General features: G+C 45.5%; 1 protein-coding gene across 1 annotated transcript; it reads right to left on the bottom strand.

Annotated features, from left to right (window-relative positions):
• On the bottom strand, positions 1-23019 carry Znf34 (zinc finger protein 34). Its single transcript, XM_023562378.2, is given in 11 exon segments — positions 1-1439; positions 5335-8122; positions 10465-10492; positions 11716-12236; positions 12239-12454; positions 12457-12991; positions 12994-13562; positions 16731-16850; positions 17280-17406; positions 17619-17703; positions 21466-23019. Coding segments are annotated over 7 exon segments (1683 nt in total). The 5' UTR covers positions 17652-17703; positions 21466-23019; the 3' UTR covers positions 1-1439; positions 5335-8122; positions 10465-10492; positions 11716-12153.
• Positions 23020-23093: the final 74 nt, after the last annotated feature.

Raw genomic sequence — 23093 nt, 5'->3', positions numbered from 1 at the left:
TTTATTTAAAAGAGATTTATTTACTTAAAAGCATGACACCAACCCACCTCTCAGCTCTAGTGAGGCCCTCATGGCAGAAGGCATCACAGTGGCAGGTGCACACGAAGAAGAATTCAGGGAATGGATGAGGCTCCCTTCTATGAGTTCATTCTCAAGGGAACTAATCCGGCCCACAAGACCTACATTAATCCCTTTCAAAGGCCGCACCCCTTTGGCCTAATCACCTTCCACTAAACCCCTATTAAAGGCTCTAGATTCACCTCAACATTGACACATTGTATTCTAGGCCTCCAACATGAACATCTCAGTAACAAACACAACTAAAGCTTAACATTCCTCCTGGCCCCCAAGGAGGAAATGTCCTCCTTAGCCCCAACCCCGTTAATCCCAAGGTTTTAACTCATTCCAGCACTGCTCAAAGTTCAAGTCTAAAGTCTCACTTGAGATTCAAGGTAGACTCCTTCCAGCTGTGATCCTGTAAAATTAAAAACAAGTCACATACTTCCAAGATATGATAGTGAAACAAGGAACAGGGTAAACATTTCCAGATGTATGCAACTGAAAGTGCCACAGGCTTCCAAGATCAAAGCAGAGAAAGGCAAACATTTACTCTTAAAAGTTCCAAATCAGACATCCTGTGCATGCTGGGGTAAATCGGATGGGTTCCCAAGGCCTCAGGCAGTCCTATGCCCCAGAGTGTGTTGGCGACAGGTTGGGGTCCAGTGCCTTTGGCTTTCACTGGTTGGCTCCACACGCTGGGGTCTCAAGGGCGGGAGTCCTACTCCCTTGGCCCAACCAGGTACCTTTGTGAAGATCCTCTGAAGCAGGTTCAATTTATTTATGTTTTTTTGTTGTTGTTGTTGTTTTGTTTTGTTTTGTTTTTGGTACTGATAGAGTTATTTCCAAAAGATGAAAAATATTAACAAAAGATGAGAAATATAAAATAAAAAGTGGCCTTTATTCTGAGAACACGGAGAGAGATGACCGGCACCCCCACCGCTGGCGTCCGGCAATCTCTCCGGCGGACAGGCGGCGTGGGGGCCTGTAAATAGCCTCGGTTTGGGGTGGAACCTAAGGCGGGCATTAGGGATACACAGGTAGCCCATTGGTCCTAGGTTTGGCGCCATATGTAAATTCCCAGGGGCGGGAAGATGGCGTCACAGGTAACTTCCTAGGGGCAGGGCAAGATGGGGCTTCCTGCTTCCGGTTGTGGCTTTCCTGGCTACAGTGTCCTGTCTGGGCCAAACCTTTCATATCCCGTCTTATGGTTATTATTATGAAAAGGGGCGAAGATTTCTCTCTTTAACTACTTCCTGCTGGCAAAGGGCGCTGTACTGGAGCCTAGGGGAGTCGACGGGATGAAGGTTGATGCCCAGGTAGACGCTGGTACCAGGTGTTTTGGCCAGGACAGCTTCACTGGTGAATGCACGTATGTCAGACTGAAAAAACAAAGAGACAAGATGTTATGAGGAGACATGGCACTGTCATATTTAAGGACCCAGGTGAGGTAGAAGGAAAGGTGCCTTTGATTTAGACATATCATTCTATCAGGACCATGTTGAGGTAGAAACATTTCCACGGTGAGGCAGAATTCTGAAAATTAAACGTGGGGTTAGGAGGAGTGGAGTTATGAGAGGTGATTACTCCCCCATCTGAAAGCATAAAAGTTAAGACGGTAGGTTGGTGAGGCTTATCTCTGGTATGCATGATGTTGGAGTCTGTAGGCAATACTGCTAAAGAGTCCTGCTGTAAAAATGATCATTAATAGAATGTAAGAAATTAGGAACCAAAGTGGATAACAAAACATGACTTAGCCTGTTAACTGTGGCTGCGAGGCCTTTGTGAGACGGAGACGGGTAGGCAACAGAAGATGAGGTGACCACTCAGAATGATCAGATTTAGGGCTGGAAGGGCACCTCTTAGCCTGAGTGATGTGAAATCAGGATGGCAGTCCAGCAACTTTGATTTGGGCATGGGTTGCTGTATCCTGGTTGTAGTCCTTGGAATGATTTGCTGTAACAGAACTTTAGCAAGTATGAGAAAGGCTTTTATGTCTCCTGAAAAAGTATAAACAAAGTGAGAAGACAAAATGTATCTGTCAGTCTTGACCAGGGTTACCTGAGAAATTGGTGAATAAAATAGGAGGGGGGTGGTCTATATCACTGAGGAAGGGTCCACCAGCAACAACAGGTGGAAGATGTTGAGGCCCAGTGTGTCTAAGTCAGCCTGTATAAAAGGCATTTTAAGATTTAGGACTGGGACCTGCACAAAATAGGCCCTGTTTGTAAATGGCATAGGTTGACCATCAATACCCCATCATAGAGATTGAGGACTTATTATAGCAGCCTGAATACTCAGGAAGAACTCTGTATATATGGCCTCTATGTTCACAAATATAGAGAATGTCTTACCTGAGACTGTAGTGCGACTTGGAATCTGAGACAGACACCTTAAAGGGGGCTGTTGTTGCCCTGAACCCCCTCAGCCTCCAGCAGCGATTTTCTGTCGGTGACGAATCTGGCAGTGTCGACATTTCCTGTGAGGGCTATTACTTAGGATGACTTACCCACTCTCTGGTGGCTAGGACAGTCCAGTAGCCCTGGAGTAAGGTCTCAAAGAACGCCAGCATGGGGCATTTTCTTGCCCAGTATCTTCTGCTGCATTTGAGCGTGGTCCATGGAGGGGGCAGGCAGCTCCACCTTGTGTAGGTTTACCTGTCTCAGAACTCCAAGTGTCACAAGTGTTAAAAATATGAAAAACCATATTAAGATCTCTTTAAGGTTTGAAGGTCAAGTTTTGCCTTTTTGTTTGGGATTTGGACTATAGTAGAATTAAGTAAGTATGCAGGAATTTAATATTGGCATTTTGGATTAGAGAGCAGGCTTTATCTGGATGGCATACCGCTTTTTTTTAATAGGGTGACACGTAGAATTAACAAAGCTTTAATCTGTCTAAAAAGGCTTTAATGGAAACATTTTGTAGTCAAGGTTTAGCAATCTTATGAATAAATCTATCAAAACTGATCTAATACTATCAAATTCTGAACACGTTTACTTTTAAAGTTGTTATTTGCAGTAGTATGAACCAAGACAAACAAAATAAAACTTTAAAGAAAACTCTTGTCTTGAAATAGAGCTAGTGGTTCCCAGCAAAAAGGAATTTATAACCTTAGTTGTTAAACAGGAGATTGGTGAAGGCTTTGATTGATAAACAAGGCTGGTAAAATTATCAGGTGGCCAATAACCTTGATTAAATGGTTTGAGAATTGTAATAAAAAAGCATCTTTTGAGCGGAGCCAAATTGTAAAAAAAGCATGGCTGAGCAGAGCCGCTGAGCTGCTGTTTCGCGGCGCTCCGGCAGAGCACGCCCTGTGGGTGGGGCAAGCGCTGGGATGTAGCGCGCAGGGGCGGGCTCAGACTGCCCCCGGAAACGTGTGAGGTGGCAGGGGCGACGACGACGGTGCACAGGGGAGGGAGGGGCTGGGACGGCGCATGGGGGAGGGGCTGGGAGGCGGCCCGACACAGTGCGCGAAGCTGGAACTGCTTGCAGGGCGCAAGGATTAGAAAGCCAATTTAGGAACACAGCTCGGTTTTGATTAGCTTCCTGGACCTGTTTTAAAAGTTTGTTATAGTTAGTATGCTTGTCCTGCTCTGGCACAGCTATAGGCCCAGAGTCATTATAAACGTCCTTAAAGTGTAAATCATAACAATTAGTAATAAATTTAAATTGCCTGATATAATTATGTGGGTCAACAGAGAGGCTATCTAATTTAAGGGTAATCTGAGATAGATCAGAAAGGGAAAAAGGCACATGGATGTTAACAGGTCCCTTGGGGCCAGCTTGCTCCCGAAGTGGAAGCAGAGCCTGAGGAGATTCCAGAGCAGAGGGCCATTGAGCAGCCATCCGTCCAGTAGGCGCATGTGAGCAATCATCTGTAGAGCGGCTACAGAGCTGCTGCCGGTCACCCTGGGAAACACGAGCAGATGGCGTCTCACTGTGTGCCTTGCAGCTAGAGGACTGCTGTCGGCAGCACAATGAAGCGTCATGTGCACTGCAACAGGACGGCTGTTGTAGTTCACAAGAGGAGCCACAAGGAGACGCCTGTTGACAGTGAAGGCCCTGGAAACATGGCGGCGCCCTGTCACGTGGCCCGAAACATGGCGGTGCCCTGTCGCCATGTGGCCCTCCGGAACATGGCGGCGCCATGCCACATGGCAGAGGGTTGCAACATGGCGACTGTTCCCCGTGCAAGCTGGAACAATCACGCGGCCTGCTGGAAGGACATAGCAACCGAGACCTAGTATGGTGGGCGGGCGGTGAGAATGCTGTAGGGGATACAGAATTCTCAGGAGAAGAAGAAGTCAGAGACTGCGGGGAAGCGCTAACAGAAGGATCAGAGCCGCTGGAAGAGTTATGGGTCCCGGAAGGCAGAGAGGGAGACGATCGCACAGCGGGAGGTATCTGCGACGGAGAGGGATTAGAGCTGCTGAGAGAATCAGGCATAGGGGGAGGGGAGAGCGGTCTGGCGGGAGGTAACGGCAGGGAACGAGTTTGGTGGTAGGCAGGCGGCGGCTGGGAAAACAACGGAGAGCAGAAAGGAAAAGTTTGCGGCGCAGTAGACTTAGTTAAAAGTATCTCAGCTGGAGCACAAGACTTAATGAGAGATGGGCGTGTTCTCAGAATAAGAAAGGCTTGGACATAAGGGAGTTCTAATAACTTGTTGCCAGCTTGACAAAAATCGTACAAGTTCCTGAGAATGCAGGGGTCAAATGTTCCTTTTTTGGGCCAAGGCTTGCCAATAAGCGGGTAGGTTGGCCAGACCTCCTGGCAGTAAAAAGTTAGTTGTTTAGATTTTATGGTACCTTTACTTTTTAGAGTATGTAAATTGGAAATTAGGCATTGTAAAGGCGTCTTTTGGGAGTTAGAAAACACGTTCCCCATGACTGATTCAGGCAAGAAAAAAAACCGGAGGTCCAGAAAAAAGTCGTCACTTATTTGTGGTACCACGCGGCGGCTACAGTTCCAAACCGTAAACTCCAGTCGTCACTGAGAGATTTACGAATGGAGTCTACGTGGGGTCAGTAACAGTTTTGCCTGTGAAAACGCAAGGCTTTAAGGGAAGTGAGGCATTCTTTCAGTGTGGGCGGTCCCAAAAATCTCTGCTTTGGGCTATCCGAACCCAAAGAACGTGAGAGATTTTGTGGGCGCAGGTTTGCCCAGAAAGAACCCTGCCCTGGGCGGTCCTAAGGACGTGAAAATGCACAGACCCACGCAGACGGGGAGAACATTCCACTGGGGCTGCCCAGTGCGAAAAGTTCCCCGGGGAGTGCTCACCTGAAATCAGTCTGGCCGATGCGGAGTGCAGGCGGCTGGCGACAGGAACGTCTCGGGAGAAGAAAAAGCTCGGGATTAATCCAGGATGTTATCTGGTTATCGGCGAGGAAACTCTGGGTATGTGGCCCAAGAGTCAGTTGCCTGCCGATCCGAGTCACGGCACCAAATGATAGAGTTATTTCCAAAAGATGAAAAATATTAACAAAAGATGAGAAATATAAAATAAAAAGCGGCCTTTATTCTGAGAACACGGAGAGAGATGACCGGCACCCCCACCGCTGGCGTCCGGCAATCTCTCCGGCGGACACGCGGTGTGGGGGCCTGTAAATAGCCTCGGTTTGGGGTGGAACCTACGGCGGGCATTAGGGATACACAGGTAGCCCATTGGTCCTAGGTTTGGCGCCATATGTAAATTCCCAGGGGCGGGAAGATGGCGTCACAGGTAACTTCCTAGGGGCAGGGCAAGATGGGGCTTCCTGCTTCCGGTTGTGGCTTTCCTGGCTACAGTGTCCTGTCTGGGCCAAACCTTTCAGGTACCAGGGATTGAACTCATAACCTTGTGCTTGCCAGGCAGGCGTTTATGCCACTGAGCTAAATCCCTGGCAGCACATTCAGTTTAAAGTACAAGCCTCTGCCTGCCCACCCAGGCTTTCCTATAACATCTCAGTGGGAGCATTATGCCCATATACCTCTTGCATCTGTATGCAAGCCCAATCACCACCATCTAGATGCACCAGGGTCTGCTGATTGCTCCCTGCAGAGTGGTGACATAAGACATACTAGACCCACCTCCCAAAAAATAATGAGAAAAGGATTTGAGAAAAATGGAAACAAAGTTTTTTGTAAATGGGAAAAGGAGAAGGGATTTAAAGATAGTAGAGGAACAAGAAAAAAAAATAAAGGAACAAGTTATATCATGTACAGGTACAAATCCCCTATGATGAATGTGATCATTATGTATAACTAAAATGTACTAATACAATCTGATAAAAAAAAAAAAAGACACACTAGACCCAACTGAACCACAGATACAGCATGCTTCACCAGAACACAGGAAGCTCAATCCCAAGGCATCCCTGGGCAGCAAATCTGTGAAGACTGCCCCAGATTTGTCCCCCAAAAACATTCAGTCCTCCAGGTCTTTGGCCTTAAAATGAGAGTTGGACTTGCAGATTCTGAAATGCCCAGAACCTATCTTTATCTTGATACAGAGATAGCTGAGCCTTGCCCCTATGTGTGTTTTTTTTTAATTTTCTCCAGGCTAGGCTTTGAATTCACCAAATCTTTCCATTCTGCTTCCCTTTACCCCTGAATCTGAGTATAAACCAAAGTAACCAAATAGCAACATGAAGGCCAGGATTATAGGCGGTGCACACCTATAATCCAAACATTCAAGAGCCTGGGGCATAGCAAGTTCAAGGCCAGCCTGGACTACAAAGTGAGTTCAAGGCCTGTTTGAACTGCACAGTGAAAGCCCGTCTCAAAAAGACAAAAAACAGGGGCTGGAGGTTTAGCTCAGAGGCATAAGCGCCTGCCTTGTAAGCAGGCAGTCATGAATTTGATCCCCGGTACCAATAAAAAGGAAAAAAACCAATTCCAAACGGCATCATGAGTATTTTCAAAAATTCCTTTAGTTTTTTATCACTCTGAAATTTGACCCTCAATAAGCTATGGGCACAAATACAACACAGTAGCAAAGTTCTTTACAATGGGGTGACAAAGTACCCTTGTTTACTTTGGTCAATCAAACAGTTCAAGAAATACTGTTGATTTTTTTTTTTTTTGGTCTTTTTCGTTTTTATCGGTACCAGGGATCAAACTCACGACCGCACGCTTGCAAGGCAGGCGCTTGTGCAGCTGAGCTAAATCCCCAGCCCCATACGGTTGATATTTTGATAAACTTCCCTGTTAGGGCTACTCTTATTGCGTCTACAGGTCATCTCACCAAAATTTCCTATAAGTCTATTTGCAACATTCCAGCTTTTTCTAGCCTGCTTCTCCAAATTCTTCCAACCTCTGCCATTATCCAGTTCCAAAGCTACTTCCACATTTTGAGGGTACCATTGATGTAAGTTAATGAACAATATAGGAATCTAAGCAGCCTAATTGATAAATTTGGAATTTTATTAGCTAAGTTCAGCAACCACTCGCATATAGACCCCTGTTTCAGAGTTCCCCCAAGTGGTGCCGAACTGGAAAGTTACAGAGCTTTTAAAACAGAAAACCACAAAAAAAGACATTCTGTTGGAAACAGTTTAGCTTAGAATCTTACATTAATTTTTGGTTGACGCCTGTATCCTGCTTCTTTGTTGAGCAGGTTAATTTTTCTCTTGTAGGTGCAGCTCGTTGTGCTTTTCTCATGGGACAGCACTCTTAAGTAATTTTTCACTCTTCTGGGTCAAATACAGGGCACAAGATGGCATTAGTTATGCCAACCTGCAACATACCTTTGTAACAACTACACTATTCTCAGTACCAATCCTCTCTTTTGATCCTTTTTTTTTTTTTTTTTTTTTTTTTTTTTTTTTTTTTGTCTTTTTCCTTTTTATCAGTACCGGGATCGAACTCACGACTGCCTGCTTGCAAGGCAGGCGCTTATGCTGCCGAGCTAAATCCCCAGCCCCTCTTTTGATCCATTTTGTGTTGCTATAACGTAATGTCTCAGGCTTGGTAATTTATGAAGAAATAATGGTTTCAAGCTCACAGTTCTGGAGATTCAAGAACATAGGACCGCCATCTGTTCGACCCTGGTGAGGGCCTCCTGGTGGACAGCATCACAATCCCAGCACTACAGACGAAAAAGCAAGAAGTACACACAGGAGGACTCAGGGGAGGTCCAAGGGTCCCTTATACAAACTATTCTTAAGACAGTCCAGTCTCATAAAACTTGCATTACTCTCTTCTGATAATGGTTTCTCCCACAACCTCACTACTTTTTACTAGGCCAGTGGTGGTGAACCTTGGGCACACTGCTGCAAGAGGCAGACACAGTGTTCTCTGTTGGCACACCAGTCACCCTAGCTGCCAAGCCCTGGATGACTAAAGCCTCAGTATTCGGATTTAATTGCAGTCTTGGCACTTTTCCATAAATGAGTTTTGGGTTGCATTTGGGCACTTGGTAACTGGAAGGTTCACTATCACTGCACTAGGTATTAGGTCGGGGGACCTAAGAGCCAGCACAGTCATGGCAACAGTTCAAAGCTGTGCCCCGATAATGTACACCTCCTCCCCAGAAGCCCATATGGCTTCTCCCTCCCGAAAGTCTGTGCCAAAGCTCAAGCATGTAAAGGTTTACCCACCCCCCTGCACTCTCACAAAATAAATCAGCTCACATCAGTCCCCAGAGCCCTTCCCCATCAGAGCCTGTATCAGGCAGAATCTGCCCTTTGTCTGCAAGAAGCCACCACAGCCTTCTGTGTGGCAACTCCCACTGTGTCCCCCCATTAAACTCTTTCTTATCTACTTGCCTCCTCTCTTTAATATTCTGCATTGCTCTAGATTGAGTACAAATCACTCAATCACTAAGTCCTACCTTTTTTTGTATTAAAGACAGGGTCTCACTTTGTAGTTCAGACTGGCTTTGAACTCACTATGTAGCCCAGGCTGGCCTTAAACTTACGACAACCCACTTGCCTCAGCCTCCCAAGTACTTGGATTATAGACATGTGACACCATGCCCCGACTAGTAATTTTTGAAGGTAAACTTCCTCAACACTGCCATACTGGGTGCCTGACTTCCACTACATGAACCTCTTGGGGTTCAAACCACATTCAAACCATGGCATATTAGCATAAGGATAAGTATACAGAAAGGGTTACAACACAAAGCTCAGATAAACCCTTACATATATAATCAACAGATCTTTGACAAGGGTGTCCAGACTACTTGTTATGTACTGTTTGTATCCCCCATAGCCATACAACTGTTTTTGGAGAGGCCAGTGAGGAGGTAGTAAAGATTAAATGAGGTCTCTGGCACAGTAGCACATGCCTGTAATCTTAGCCCTCTGGGGAGGCTGAGGCAGGAAGAGCGCAAGTTCACGCCCAGCCTGGGGAATTTAGAAAGATCCTATCTCAAAATTTAAAAAAAAAAAAAAAAATCAAATGAGGGCATGGCCCTCATCCAACGGGGCTTGCTCTTATAAAAGGAAAACATAACAGAAATCTCCCTCTCTCAGCCATGTGAGGACAAGGCAGGAAGGTAGCTACGAGCAGGAAGAGAACCCTCACTATGAGCTGAACAGGCTGGCGCCTTCGTCTTGGGCTTCTAAGCCTCCAAAACAATGAGAAGTAAATTTCTGTTGTTTAAGCCACTCAATCTGGTATTTTGTTGTGGCAGCACAAGCTGACTACCATACCATTCAATTCGGAAAGCCTATTCAAACACTGGTAGAAAAACTGAACATTTACATTCAAAAGAATGAAGTCAAACTCTTCTTACACCATATACAAAATTCAGCTCAAAATTACCAAAGACCAACTGAGACTCACAACTATAAAATTCTTTGAAGAAAAACTGTCATTATCTTGAACTTGGCAATGATTTCTTGCATATGACACCCAAAGCACAAGAACAAAGAACAAACAGATGAATCCAACTTCAAAATTAAAGATTCCGGCTGAGCATGGTGGCACTGCACTTTGGAGGACAAGATAGGGAGGGGGATTGCAAGCTCAAGACCAGCCTGGACAGTTCAGCAAGAGTCCGTCACAAATGAAAAATATCTGAGGCTGTAGCTCAGTGTAAAGGCTCTGGATTCTATTCCCAGTACTAAAAAGAAAACTGAAACTTTCATACATCAAAGGACACCATCGTAAGTGAAAGACCACACACAAATGGGAGAAATATTTGCAAATTGTGTGTATGTTAAGGAATAAATACCCAAAATATATAAAGAACTTCCAGAATTCAATAATAAAAATAAAAATAAAATTCTATTTCAAACTGGGCAGAGCTAGGTGTGGGGGCACACCCATGTAATCCTAGCACTCTGAGAGATTTCGATAGGAGCATAAATTCAAGCTTAGCCTGAGTAACTCAATGACTCAGTGAGACCCCTTTTAAAACAAAAAATTCAGTAAGAAAAAAGGTGGGGACTGGGGATTTAGGTCAGTTGTTTAAGCACCTACCTGGCAAGCATGAGGTCATGAGTTCGATCTCCAGTACCAAAAAGAAAAAGAAAAAAAGATGAAGGTTTCAAATGGACATTTTTTTCAAATAAAATATAAAAATGGTCAAGAAAACCCTGAAAATATATTCATCATTATTTTCTGTTAAACTGAAATGCAGGGGGCTGGGGGTTTAGCTCAGTGGCATAAGCACCTGCCTTGCAAGCAGGCAGTCATGAGTTCGATCCCTGGTACCGATAAAAATGAAAAAGACAAAAAAAAAAAAAAAACTGAAATGCAAATAAAAACCACAATATCACTTCATACCTATTAGAATGCCTATTATCTTTTTTTTTTTTTTTGTCTTTTTCATTTTTATCGGTACCAGGGATCGAACTCACGACCACCTGCTTGCAAGGCAGATGCTTATGTCGCTGAGCTAAATCCCCAGCCCCTAGAATGCCTATTATCAAAAAAAGATATACTGGAGATGATGTAAAAAAAACTAGAACCCTTGTGGGGACTTAAGTGCAGTTGCTATGGAAAACTTGGGCTACTTCTCAGAAAGTTAGATAATTGCTATATGATTCAATTATTTTATTCTTATTTACCCAAAAGTGCTTAAAGACAGAACTCAAACATGTACTTGTATATCAACATCCATTCTAACATTACCCACAGCAATAGATACATGGCTAAGATGTGGTACAGACAGTGGAATGTTATCTGTCTGTGAAGGAGTGGAATTCTGACACAGGCCATAATATGGTCAAAACTGAACTAAGCTAGACATAAAAGGTCATATGACTCCAAATAGGCAAATTCGTAGAAAACAGAATTGAGGTTAGCAGCACCTGGGATAAAGGGAAACAGGAGTTAATAAGCGTTTCTGTTTAAGATAATAAAATAGTTCTAAATTAATAAATAAAATAGTTCTGAAAATAATGATGGTTATAGGATACTTTGAATGTGTCTAATGTCACCAAGCTGTACACTTTAAAATGGAAAAAGTGGTAAATTTTGCTATGTATATTTTACCATAATAAAAAAGAGCAGTATCAACTCTGTTAAGTGACATGGAAAGGGGAGAATGACATGTTTGTTTTATTTACAACACAAAAGAAATACAGCCACATGTGGGGTTCTCTACAGTGCGAAATTTTGGTACTAAAGAAACAGGAAGGGTGAAGGTATTAGCTGCTGCGGTGACATGCATAAGAATGTGTTCTCTGTCTCTTTCCCTTTGTTTTATTTTTTGAGACAAAGGCTCACCATGTCACTCATGCTGGTCTTGACCTCCTAAGCTCAAGCAGTCGTCCTGCCTGAGCCTCCCAAGTGCGGGCTCTACAGCTAACACACCGGGCAGGGTTTTCTTCCTAAAATGCTCTTCAGTGTCTCTGAAAGGAAACATACTCTACATTAGAAGCATGAATCCTCTTTTCCTAAGTGGGAAAACTACAGAAGCCTCTATTTTGTGCAGTTTTATGTTTCTTTAAAAAGAATATGCACTCCCTTTGGTTTAAGAAAAGAGCTTTCTTTTTTTTTTTTTTTTTTGTCTTTTTCCTTTTTATCAGTACCGGGGATGGAACTCACGACTGCCTGCTTACAAGCCAGCCGCTTATGCTGCTGAGCTAAATCCCCAGGCCCTGAAAAGAGCTTTCTTTAATTAGACAGAAACCCCATTTCACCCTGTGGAAATGGGGCGAACAGTTAGCACACCAGGACTCTGCCCTCACAGGTGCGCCTGCATGGTCGTGGAGAGAAGTCTTTCCGGAGGTGGATCCTCTGGTGCTGCACATGTTGGAAGTGTGCCGGAAGCTCTTCCCACATTTGCTGCACTTGTAGGCCTTTTCTCGGGTATGGATTCTCTGGTGTTGAACCAGGTAAGTGCTTTGGCTGAAGGCTTTCTTGCAATCACTACATTTGTAGGGCTTCTCTCCATGGTGTGAGCGCTGGTGGTGAATGAGCCTAGAGCTGTTGTGGAAGCCCTTCCCACAGTCACTGCACTTGCAGGCTTCTCCCCTGTGTGGCTCCGCTGGAGCTGGATGAGGTGTGTACTCTGGCTGAAGACTTTGCCACAGTTGCGACACTCATAGGGCTTCTCTCCAGTGTGGCTTCTCTGATGTTCAACAAGCTTGGTTTTCTGGATGAAGGCTTTCTCACATTCATTATATTTATACGGTTTTTCTCCAGTGTGAATTCTCTGATATTGGATGACGTTGGAACTCTGAGTAAAGCCTTTGCCACATTCTTTACACTCAAATGGCTTCTCTCCAGTGTGAGTCTGTCGATGCCGAATAAGGATAGAGCCATCACTGAAGGCTTTTCCACAGTCATTACATTTGTAGGGTTTCTCTCCAGTGTGTATTCTCTGGTGATAAATGAGAGAAGAGTAGGCACTAAAGTGTTTACCACACTCAGAGCACTTATAGGGCTTCTCTCCAGTGTGAATCCTTTGATGCTTCATGAGGTTGGGCCTCTGACTGAACATCTTCCCACATTCCCCACACCGGCAGGGAATCTCACCAGCGTGCATCCTTGGGGGGGGGGGGTGATGAACTCACAGCTCTGGCTGAAGGCTTTGCCACATTCACCACACTTGTAGAGCTTCTCCTCACTGTGAAGCCACTGGTGCTTGATAAGGTTAGCACTATACCTGAATGACTTCCCACAGTGGCCACAATAGTGCAACCTTTTCCCAGCAGGAATTTTCTGATCTCCCTTAACAACTAAGTTTGCCTTGAAGAACTCTCCAGAATTATGAATGGTATTTAGTTTTTTTGACCTATGCACACGCTTATGGTTGTTAAGATACGATCTCTGCTCAAAACTTTGCTCACATATATCACATTTGTGAGGCCTCTGATCAGAGAAAGAGTCTAACCCCAACCTGAGGCTTCCCCCAGTGTGTTGGCTGCTTGCCTCGTTGGTCAGTGTGCTTGGCCTAGGGCCTGTCTGCCACACAGGATTATCCAAACCCCTCTTTGGTGCATTGAAACAGCCATGGTTTTCTTCTGGTTCCACTTTCTGGTGAACAGTACCCAAAGGCTGGTGCAGTTCTTGTCCATTAACTGTCTTCTTCGAAGCCATCTCTGTGTGCTCAATCCTGGGCCCACGAGCTGAAACAAATAAACACCCAAGGGTGACCTGTTCTGACCCTGGAAGGAAGATATAAAGATGCTGATGATCCCAGGGGATATCAGGTCAGTCATTTTCAAAGTCACAACAGCCTCTCAGAAATTCAGCTTGGAGCTCAGAGGCTTAAGACCTTGCCCAGGGCCACAGTCAGTGTGGCAGTGTGAGCCCCTATCCTGAGTGATACTGTAGGACACCTGTCCCTAAGAAGACAAAGCCTTCACAGCTCCATAGAAACCAAAGCAAGCAGGGAAAGTCATAGACAACAACCAATGGTGACACTAAGGCCAAGTGAGTCTGAGGCCACCCAAAATACAATGGCAGGAAAATCGGCTGCGTCCCTGGGAGGGCAGAGGGCCAGGCTGTGCCAGCCTGCAAAAGGAAGGCACAGCACATGTAGGCCAGGCCCCATGACTCTCCTTAGTGGTGCACATTTACTCCTGGGGCTTTCCCTGGAGTCTGGGGGCTACATTAGGACACCTACATAGAAGGCTCTCTGATGCTTTCAAAATCCTACCCCTTCCTTCCTCCTTCCCCAGTACACTCTGAGCTCTCCTGGTAGTTACTCCCCAAAAGTGGACATGGTCAAGCACCACACAGGGTCCTGCCATAAGGGCCCCTCAGAGCCCGCTGCCATCCTCTGCACTGACCAGCTCTGGCTGCCACTTCCTGGGTGAATGATCTGAGGCAACCTATTTAACTTTCTGAACCTCAGTTTCCCCATCTGAAAAGCAGGATATGCCAGGTGCTACCATAAAGCTCTCTCACAAGAGTTAACATGGATAAGCTGGGCGTGGTGGCTCACACCTCTAATCCCAGCAATCGGGAGGCTGAGGTGGGAGGACCATTGCGAGTTCGAGACCAGCCTGGGCTACAAAGTGAGCTCGAGGCCAGCCTGAACTGCATAGTGAGACCCCATTTCAAAACAGACAAAAAAAAAAGAGTTAACATGGAGTTAAATAACAGACTGACCACCAAACATTCAGCCCCGTGGCCAACACAGTGAATCTCAGATGCTTCCACTTCCATCTTCCTTTCTCAGTCCTTAGAGGATTGCTTTCCACATCTGCCCAGCCTCCCCTCTGCATGTCCGTAGCAACTCATGTGTGTCTGCAAGACTGCAACTGGTTGTGTCAACTGCTACAAGAATACACATGAGCTGCGCCCCTGAAGGGTAGTTTGGCAGCATTGCCTAAAGCTAATCTGTGCATCCTGTGACCCAGAAACTCCACTCCCACGTACATAGTCATGAGAAACAGTCCCTCTGTGCCACACAGAGATGTGCACAAGATCCCCAAACTGGGACCAAATGTCCTCTCCAAGTAAAGGGGAAAATAAATTCTAGCACAGTTCTATGATAGAACACTGGTAAAACAGACCCAACTGCTGCTGTGGGAAACACAAGCACCTCACACAAGGCTCAGCAGAAAATCCTCTGCATGAATCCAGACAAACAGACAAAGATAGCAAAGCAGCCTCTTGTGAGCTTTGTAGGGAGCAATGAAAAATGGCACCGGCCCAAGGGCTCTGAGGGCCTGGACAGAGCCTACATGTTAATGTGGAGGAGAGTTAGTCATAAAAATTCACTGAAGCTTTGTCTCATTTCTATTAAGTATATTCAAATAAACAAATGTAGCTATTGTGGCTTTCCTTCACAATAGCCTGCTGCTTTCTCCGGGCGTCCTTTTATCTGGCTTTTTTTCCGTTTTGACTCAGCCCAAGCTTGCTCTGCACAGCCAGTTTCTCCTTCACTCTTCACTTTTACTTTCTCAAAGAAAACTTGCCACGGCTTTTTTGCTCAAACGAAGAAAAAACAAATTTACAAAGGAAAATAAATCCTTTGAGCCAGGAGCACCTTCCTAGGACAACAGACACAAGCAAAAAGCTACCATGGCAGCAAGAGAAGACGGGACTTTTTGGCTGGCACTTCCCCAGAAGGTGCACAAAAGTGGAAACACGATCAGTGGCACACCAGGGCACACAGGTCTCTGTTAGTAAGAAGCACTCCTTGGTGCTGGGTGTAACTCACTGGTAGGGCACTGCCTGACATACACAGATATACACGTGCGTACACACGAAATGGTGTTCATATACAGGTGTGGAAAAGTCATCACCAAAAAGGAACAACAGGAAATAATCTTTTTTCCTTTTCTTATTTTTATTTTTATTTATTTATTTATTTATTTTTGGTCTTTTTTTGAGACAGGGTCTCGCTGTGCAGTTCAGACTGGCCATGAGCTCACTTTGTAGCCCAGGCTGGTCTCGAACTCACAACAATCCTTTGCCTCAGCCTCCCGAGTGCTGGGATTACAGGCATGAGCCATCATGCCCAGCCTTTTTTTTCTCTTCTTCTTCTCTTTTTTTAAGACAGGGTCTCTGGGGGCTAGGGATTTAGCTCAGCGGCATAAGCACCTGCCTTGCAAGCAGGCGGTCGTGAGTTCGATCCCCGGTATCGATAAAAATGAAAAAGACAAATGAAAAAGACAAAAAAAAAAAAAAAAGACAGGGTCTCTCTATGTAGTCCCGGCTGGCCTTGAACTCACTACATAGCCCAGGCTAGACTTGAATTCACAGTGATCCTCCTGACTCAGCCTTTAGACTGCTGGGATTACAGGCATTCATCACACCTGGCAGGGAGTATTCTAGAATACCATTGTGTCTGCACAGTGTGATTCACAGTGATCTTTCTTCTCCTGCTTTCCCATAATGGCCTGTAGTTGTCAAGAGAGCTTATTGAGATGCAGGTAGAAAAAGAAGGGGAGTGACATGATGGTTCCCATCACACACCCCTGCCATACCGTCTTTGCAGCACAGCTTTGAGAACAGGATTCCGTGAGGTTTCCCATGCCCAAGCCTCCCCTCACAGCACTGTGGCCTGCACCCATGGACCACACTTTAGACTAACACTGTCTGAGGTGCCCTTCCCTGTCCTCTGCAGCAGTCTCCACATCCTTCCTAGAAGCTGCTACTTAAGAATCTCCTGCCAAGGCACCAAGGCTGCCCAAGGCGACCCTGACACCAGCACACCTCACACTCCAGACTGGTCTATACAAATTTCCTCAAATTCCTGAACAAGGTCATTAACCAGACACCATGACGCCCAACGAATGTCCACTTAGTGACAGAACTGGGGAGCGGCTTCCCTCACGCACCTGAGCTGCTGACTCTCAGAGGCCTCCTTCCCTCAGTTTCCTTCGTGTTCAGGACCCACGGCTCATCCCCTCGCTCCAGCTGCAAGATCACCCCAGGCTTGGGACCTGCAGATCCTGCTCCTGGGAAGGAGACAGAGCCTGGGGTTGGTGCCAAGGACACAGAGCTGTGTTGGGTGCCACCTTGCTCTGAGGATGCAGGGCAGGGAGCACAGGCAAAAGGTATGAAAGCCCAGATACTCTCTGGAGGGGCTGGAGGTAGGCTGGAGGTCGTCATGAGAATAGAAGCCTGAGAACAGGAACAGAGCTCAGGAGTGCTATGCATCAGAAGCCAAGCTTCTCAAACAAGGGTCTGTCTCAGCCCAAGGCAAGAGGTCAGAGACAAGGGGGGTTACTTAGGACAGCCTGTGCACCACCCACCGTCTTCTATGACTGGGTCTGCCTGGGTAGCGTTGCCATCTGTGGGCCCAAAGAGTGAAGCTCTAATTCAATTTACCAGTGAGCCCACAACCCCAGGACATTCCCATGCTAAAGGCTGCTCAGGAGCCTTACCAAGAAAGACCAGGTTCCTGTAGGTCTCTAGAATCACACCCCTGTAGAGGCCCCTCTGAGCAGGACCTAGACATCCCCACTCGTCCTGGGAAAGCAGCACAGCCACATCCTCGAAGGTCACCTGGGCCTGGAATAACAGGACTCTGCTGCAGAACCTGGAGTGGCTCCCGGGCACCCGGGAGCAAGGAGAACGGACGGAAGCTGAAGGCAACAGCAGAACTCCAGAGCCACCCACCCTCCCTCTGATGTCAGCACCCCAGACCAGATGGTTGACAGTGTTTGCCAGGGAAATCCCTGGTTGACACAAATTTCACTTTGATGAAATTTGAGAACACCTACCTGGAGCAAGGCAGATGGGAACAAAGCTGCCATCACGTGTGCCCTGGGCTTTCAGGGCAGTGCACAGGAGCCTGTCATTCAGGGGCTGAGGGAAGAAAAAAGGACACCTGGAAGTTGGCCATGGTAGTCCCAGCACTCAGGAGACTGAGGGAGCAAGATAATAAGTTTCAGTCCAGCTGGACAACTAAGTGACTGAGACCTGGTATCAAAATAAAAAGGCCTGCTGGGCATGGCTCACGCTTGTAATCCCAGCACTCAGGAGGCTGAGGTGAGAGGATCGTTGTGAGTTCGAGACCAGCCTGGGCTACAAAGTGAGCTCAAGGCCAGCCTGAACTACATAGGGTGACCCTGTCTCAAAAAGACCAAAAAAAAAAAAAAGAAAATAAAAAAGGTCTGGAGATGTGGTATGAAGGCCTAGGGTTAATCCCCAGTAACAGGAACAGATACACACACACACACACACACTTAAGAAAAAGGTCTATGGCAACAATTTTAGTTTTGGTTAGTGTTTAGCTGGTATCTCCTCACTCTATTCAGCATTCCTGTGTTACTTTATTTTATGGCAAATAGGTACATTGTAACTAAGTGGGAAGTCCTGTGCTTCTAGAGAATCTAATCTTATTTCTTACTTTACTCATTTATTTGGACTTACACTCATTTTGTGTTTGTTGTAGGCTATACAGTCTTTGCCCTACACCTTTTATAGTCATTTTTAAAAATCTTTTTTCTGGCCCTTAATGTTGTATGTGTGTGTGCGTGTGCACTGAGGCCAAAATCTAGGGCTTCCGGCTTGCTAGGTAAGTTCTACCACTGAGTTAGATCCCAGCCCCTGCCTTTATTATTTATATAAAGTAAACATGTATTGTTTTTGTCCTGAATGAGACAACTTAGTGAGCCCAGGAGAAGGACAGGGGGCTGTGGGGATGATCACATGGCAGGCAGGCCCAGGGAGAGCGGGGTCTACATCTACACCTGAAAGTGCCCAGCAGGGATAGACAGGAGCCCTGGACGGCAGGTAGGGCTGCTTATGGTAGCCACAAGCAGCCTAAGATACAGAAGTGGGGGCCAGGTTGGTCTTTCATGTGTCCCCTGCCCCTTTCCTTTCTGAGACAGTCTTACTGTGTAGTCCAAAGGATTTTTGTTGAAATAGAAAATTTATGTTGAAAAGTTGACAAGTCAACTGTATACAGCTTGATGGACAATCACAAACTGCCCCACATGCAGGGTCAGCATCAGGGTCAAGAAAAAACAAGATCTGTTGCCAGATGTCTCCAGCCTTAGTCACTATCACCAGCCCAGCCTGAGAAACACCAAACTAGTTACACACAGAGGTATACACCAAAGAGGAACTGTCAAGTCCTCCTCTGAAATGAGCTCTTTTACATACTTCTCTCAGAAATGATGGGTCAACTAGAGAACTCATACTTTTAACAGAGAATACAAGTTTTTTCAACATATGCATTGAGTATCTCTACAAAAAAAATTCCATGTACCAGACAGTGTCAGGAAATTCCGAAAAAAATAAAACTATCTCAATATTGGTTCTTTGAAAATGCTAATAAAATACACAAACAGATGTCAAGTCCAATCAAAGGAAGAAGAAGAGATGGAAAAATAATACTATTAGGAACAACAATAAACAAACAAAAACAAGATGTAAAATAAGACACTATACAGCAGTAGTTCTCTGAGTGTGACCCCGGGACCCTGCAGTCCCATGTTCTCAACCTACGTTCATGTCAACACTGAAATGACATCACCAAAGCACTTGTGAGAGAGCCAGTGACAAGACAGGAACACTCACTCAGTATCTGAGCCAGTGCAGTAAGTCTTAGAAAAAGGAAATACAAGCTAAAAGGATTGAAAAAGAAAAGACAAAAACACCACTATTTGAGAATAAATAAAATAATATTTTAATATTACTAAATATCACTGAATTTCAAGTAAAGTAATTTTAATATTTGAGTGGCAAACGTGAGGTCATGAGTTTGATCCCTGGTACCAAAACAAAAACAAAATAAAAAACCCACTACACAGTTGTGCATTTGATCCCCGGTACAAAAAAAAACCACTAAAAACTGCCATTCACAACAGCTTCAAAGATCACTCAGTAACCAAAACAAAGTTTAATGAAAAGATATGTATAGCCAGGCATAATGGTACGTTTATAATCCTAACTATTCAGGAAGCTGAGGCAGGTGGATCATTTGAGCCAAGGAATTTAAAAGCCAGGGCAACATAATGAGACTCTTGTCTCAAGGGGGAAAAAAGTACTCTATGGACAAAAATTTATTGAAGGACCTAAAAAGCCTATGGGCAAATTAAAACTGGACATAGTGGCACAGACCTATAATCCCAGCACTTGGGAAGCTGAAGCAGAAGAATCTCCATGAAGTCAGAGACACCCCGGAGTACGTAAGTGAACTTATGGCCAGCCTGCACTACTTAGCAAGACCCTGTCTCAAAAAAAAAAAAAAAAAAAAAAAAAAATCATAACTACAAGTAACATAAAAATCCCAAATCTGCTTAAATCTATCCTGTGTAATTACACCAAAAATGTTAACATGAAATGGGACCATGATTCTAAATATCACATTACAGGATAATAATCCAGGATTAGTCAAGACAGTGACAAAAAGCCCCTAAAAAGGAAGCTGGGCACGGTGGTACACATCCATAATTCCAGCACTCTGAGAAGCTGAGGCAGGAGTACCACAAATTTGAGCCCAACCTGGCCAATTTAACAACACAGAGCAAGATCTTGCCATCAAAAAAAAAAAAAAGGTAGAAATACAGGAAAAAGATATTGAAAGAGATCCACACATATCTTACAATGGAAGATATATTAATCAATAAATAGTGTTGGCACACTGTTTATTATTGTTCCTGTTTGTTTTATTTTTTAAATAGTGTCTCACTTTGTAGTTCAGGTTGGCCTTAAACTCCCACGGATGCTCTGCTTCAGCCTCCCAAATGCTTGGATTATAGGAGTGTGCCACTATGCCTAGCAAAATAACTGTTTTTCATAGAAAAATTAGATCCCTGTCTTCTATGGTATTTAAATAAGTTTTTTAAAAGTTTACATAGGAACCAGGTGTCATGGTGCATTCCTGTAACTCCAGCACTTTGGAGGCTGAGGCAGAAAGATCTGGAGTTGAAAACCATCCTGGACGACAGTGAGACTCTTCTCAAAAAATAAACCAACTAAACAAACAAACAAACACATGAACTTATCAATGTGAAGCAGATAGCACAAGTTACAAGGTCAAGTAACACTGTCAGACATAGAATATCTATACTCTATGTAGATGTGTACAGAAAAATGGTGGGCTGAAAGGATAATGGTCATAATAGGTCTCTAAGGAAACCGATAAGACTGGAGCCTTGTATCTAAGCGAGGTTTAATTTAATAATGCTTTCTTTAAAAAGAAAAAAAAATTTGGCACAATGAAAACTAGCAATCCCAGTCGCTGTGGTGTTTCTTTCATTTTCTGCACTTGCAAATATAAACACTTCAGACGCTGAAAATGAGAATCAAACATGGGGAGAAAAGCCTTGGAGAGCCAGCAGAGCACAGGACGGGCGAAGAAGGGAGGGGACGCGATGCAGGCGGTGAGGAGAAGGGGGAGGCAGGTGGAGAACTGGGAGTGAACAGCACAGAGCGGAACACGTGGGGGCCCCACGAGTGGGCAGAGGGGCTGCCAGGAGGAAGCGATCACGGCCTCCCGGGCGCGGGTGCGCGCTGAACCCGAGGGGTACAGTAAGGGGACAACCCTGGTGTAGGCAAACCGGAGGGGAACTACCGGAGGATAAAGCTGTCAGTCTGGGGTGGCGAGGCAGACCTGACCTGCTGCCACGGGAGAACCAGGTAACCTGGACGGTCGTCCGCAGGATACGCAAGACGCGCGCCACACTCATCTCAGCACCGCCGCGCAGCGGACGCCCGCGACCATCTCACTGGCTGCCAATCAAGACTAAAATGGAAGTGATGTCATCGAACCCGCCCCGCCGCCGGCCTTACTGGCCTCTCTGCAAGTGTGGTCTTTATGTGGCGTGTGGTTATCTGCCTCCGTGGATGGTGGTAATTGAGGAACCACGCGGAAAGGGAAGAGGATTTGAAACCTAGGTAATGGCCCGCGTATTCCGGACCAAGTCAATGGGTAGTAGTTTATACTAAGCCTTTGTGCCGTACTGGGGATTGAACTCAGAACCTTTGCAGTGAGATGCTCATCGCTACTACCAGTCAGTCACCCAGTTTAGGTTTAATTTGGATCTCCTAGTGTTGAGACACAGGGGTGCACCACCAGGCCCAGATAGTACTTTTTATGATAAACTCTTCCCTTAATGAGCCAGTCAGCATACAGAAGCCTATTGACTGAACCCCTAACTTCTGTGAATGGGGCCCAGCATCCACTCAAAGTGAACCCAGATTTTTGACTGCTTCTGAAGCAAACCATCCCCCATACCTTGGTCCAGGATCCACTTTGCAGGAACTGGAAACCAGCAGCACTTATGACTGGAGTAATCACGTCTAGTGATTTACCAACACCTTCCTTTCAGATGCCCCTCTAAACTTCAGAAAATGTTAACCCACGACCTTTGGGCCACCTAAGTGAAAGTCCCCGGCCTACTGGTGTGGTGAGCACCCAAGGGCAGATGGTGTTCAAACTGGTCACATCTGTCACAACAGGAAGATGTAAGACTAAAGCTCATGTTAAGTAGCAAGCCACTAGCAGCTACAGCAAGTCCCCACACTGTCAAAAGCTCCCGTCTACAGCTTAGTGCAAAACCATCCTGAGGAGACTAGGGAGCATCCTGCCAGCCGCTCTGGCCCAATACAAATGGCATCAGTGATCTGCAGGTCCTGCTCCAACTGGTAGACAAGGGGACTACCTGATCTGATAATTACACCTCTCAGCACATGATTGATACACACCATATGGACAAGCCAAACAAGCCTTCCTGCTTTGCCCTGGGAAGGGAACTAGTCTGTTTTCCTACTGCAGGTTGCTCATGTTTCTCACCTTTTGCTTCTCAGAAAGTCATGCCCCAAACACCCCTGCACCAATATCCCCCGAGCGCAAAAGTCACTGAATTTAGGTTTGGAGTTTTTATTCTTAGTGATCTGTGCTAAAAGGCAGCAAGTATCATGTACCAGCTCTCTGCCATGTAGCCTAGAGCCTTATTTAGACAGGGTTCTAAGGTGATCTGGGACACAGGAAAAACTGCAAGCAGCTATCTGTTCAAAGGTCAGCACCGCTATTGTACAGGGACCTGGGAACAGATTCCCATACAACAGAGCAAGACCTGCCCACCTCAAACTGATCACCACCAAGATAAATCAGACATAACTAAGAGAAAGGTGCATAGAATGCTCCACTACAGAAGTGACAATCTGCCACCCGTGGAATGCAGCCAATGTAGTTATACCCTGCTCTTGTAACCTGCAGGGAGCGAGAGTGGTCAGGTCAGATC

The sequence above is a fragment of the Cavia porcellus genome, unplaced genomic scaffold, assembly GCF_034190915.1.
Source record: "Cavia porcellus strain 051 isolate PalLab524CR breed Dunkin Hartley unplaced genomic scaffold, mCavPor4.1 scaffold_19, whole genome shotgun sequence".
In the NCBI taxonomy this organism is placed as follows: Eukaryota; Metazoa; Chordata; class Mammalia; order Rodentia; family Caviidae; genus Cavia; species Cavia porcellus.
Note: the sequence above shows the minus strand (reverse complement) of the source record. Positions and strands in the feature narration are given on the sequence as shown.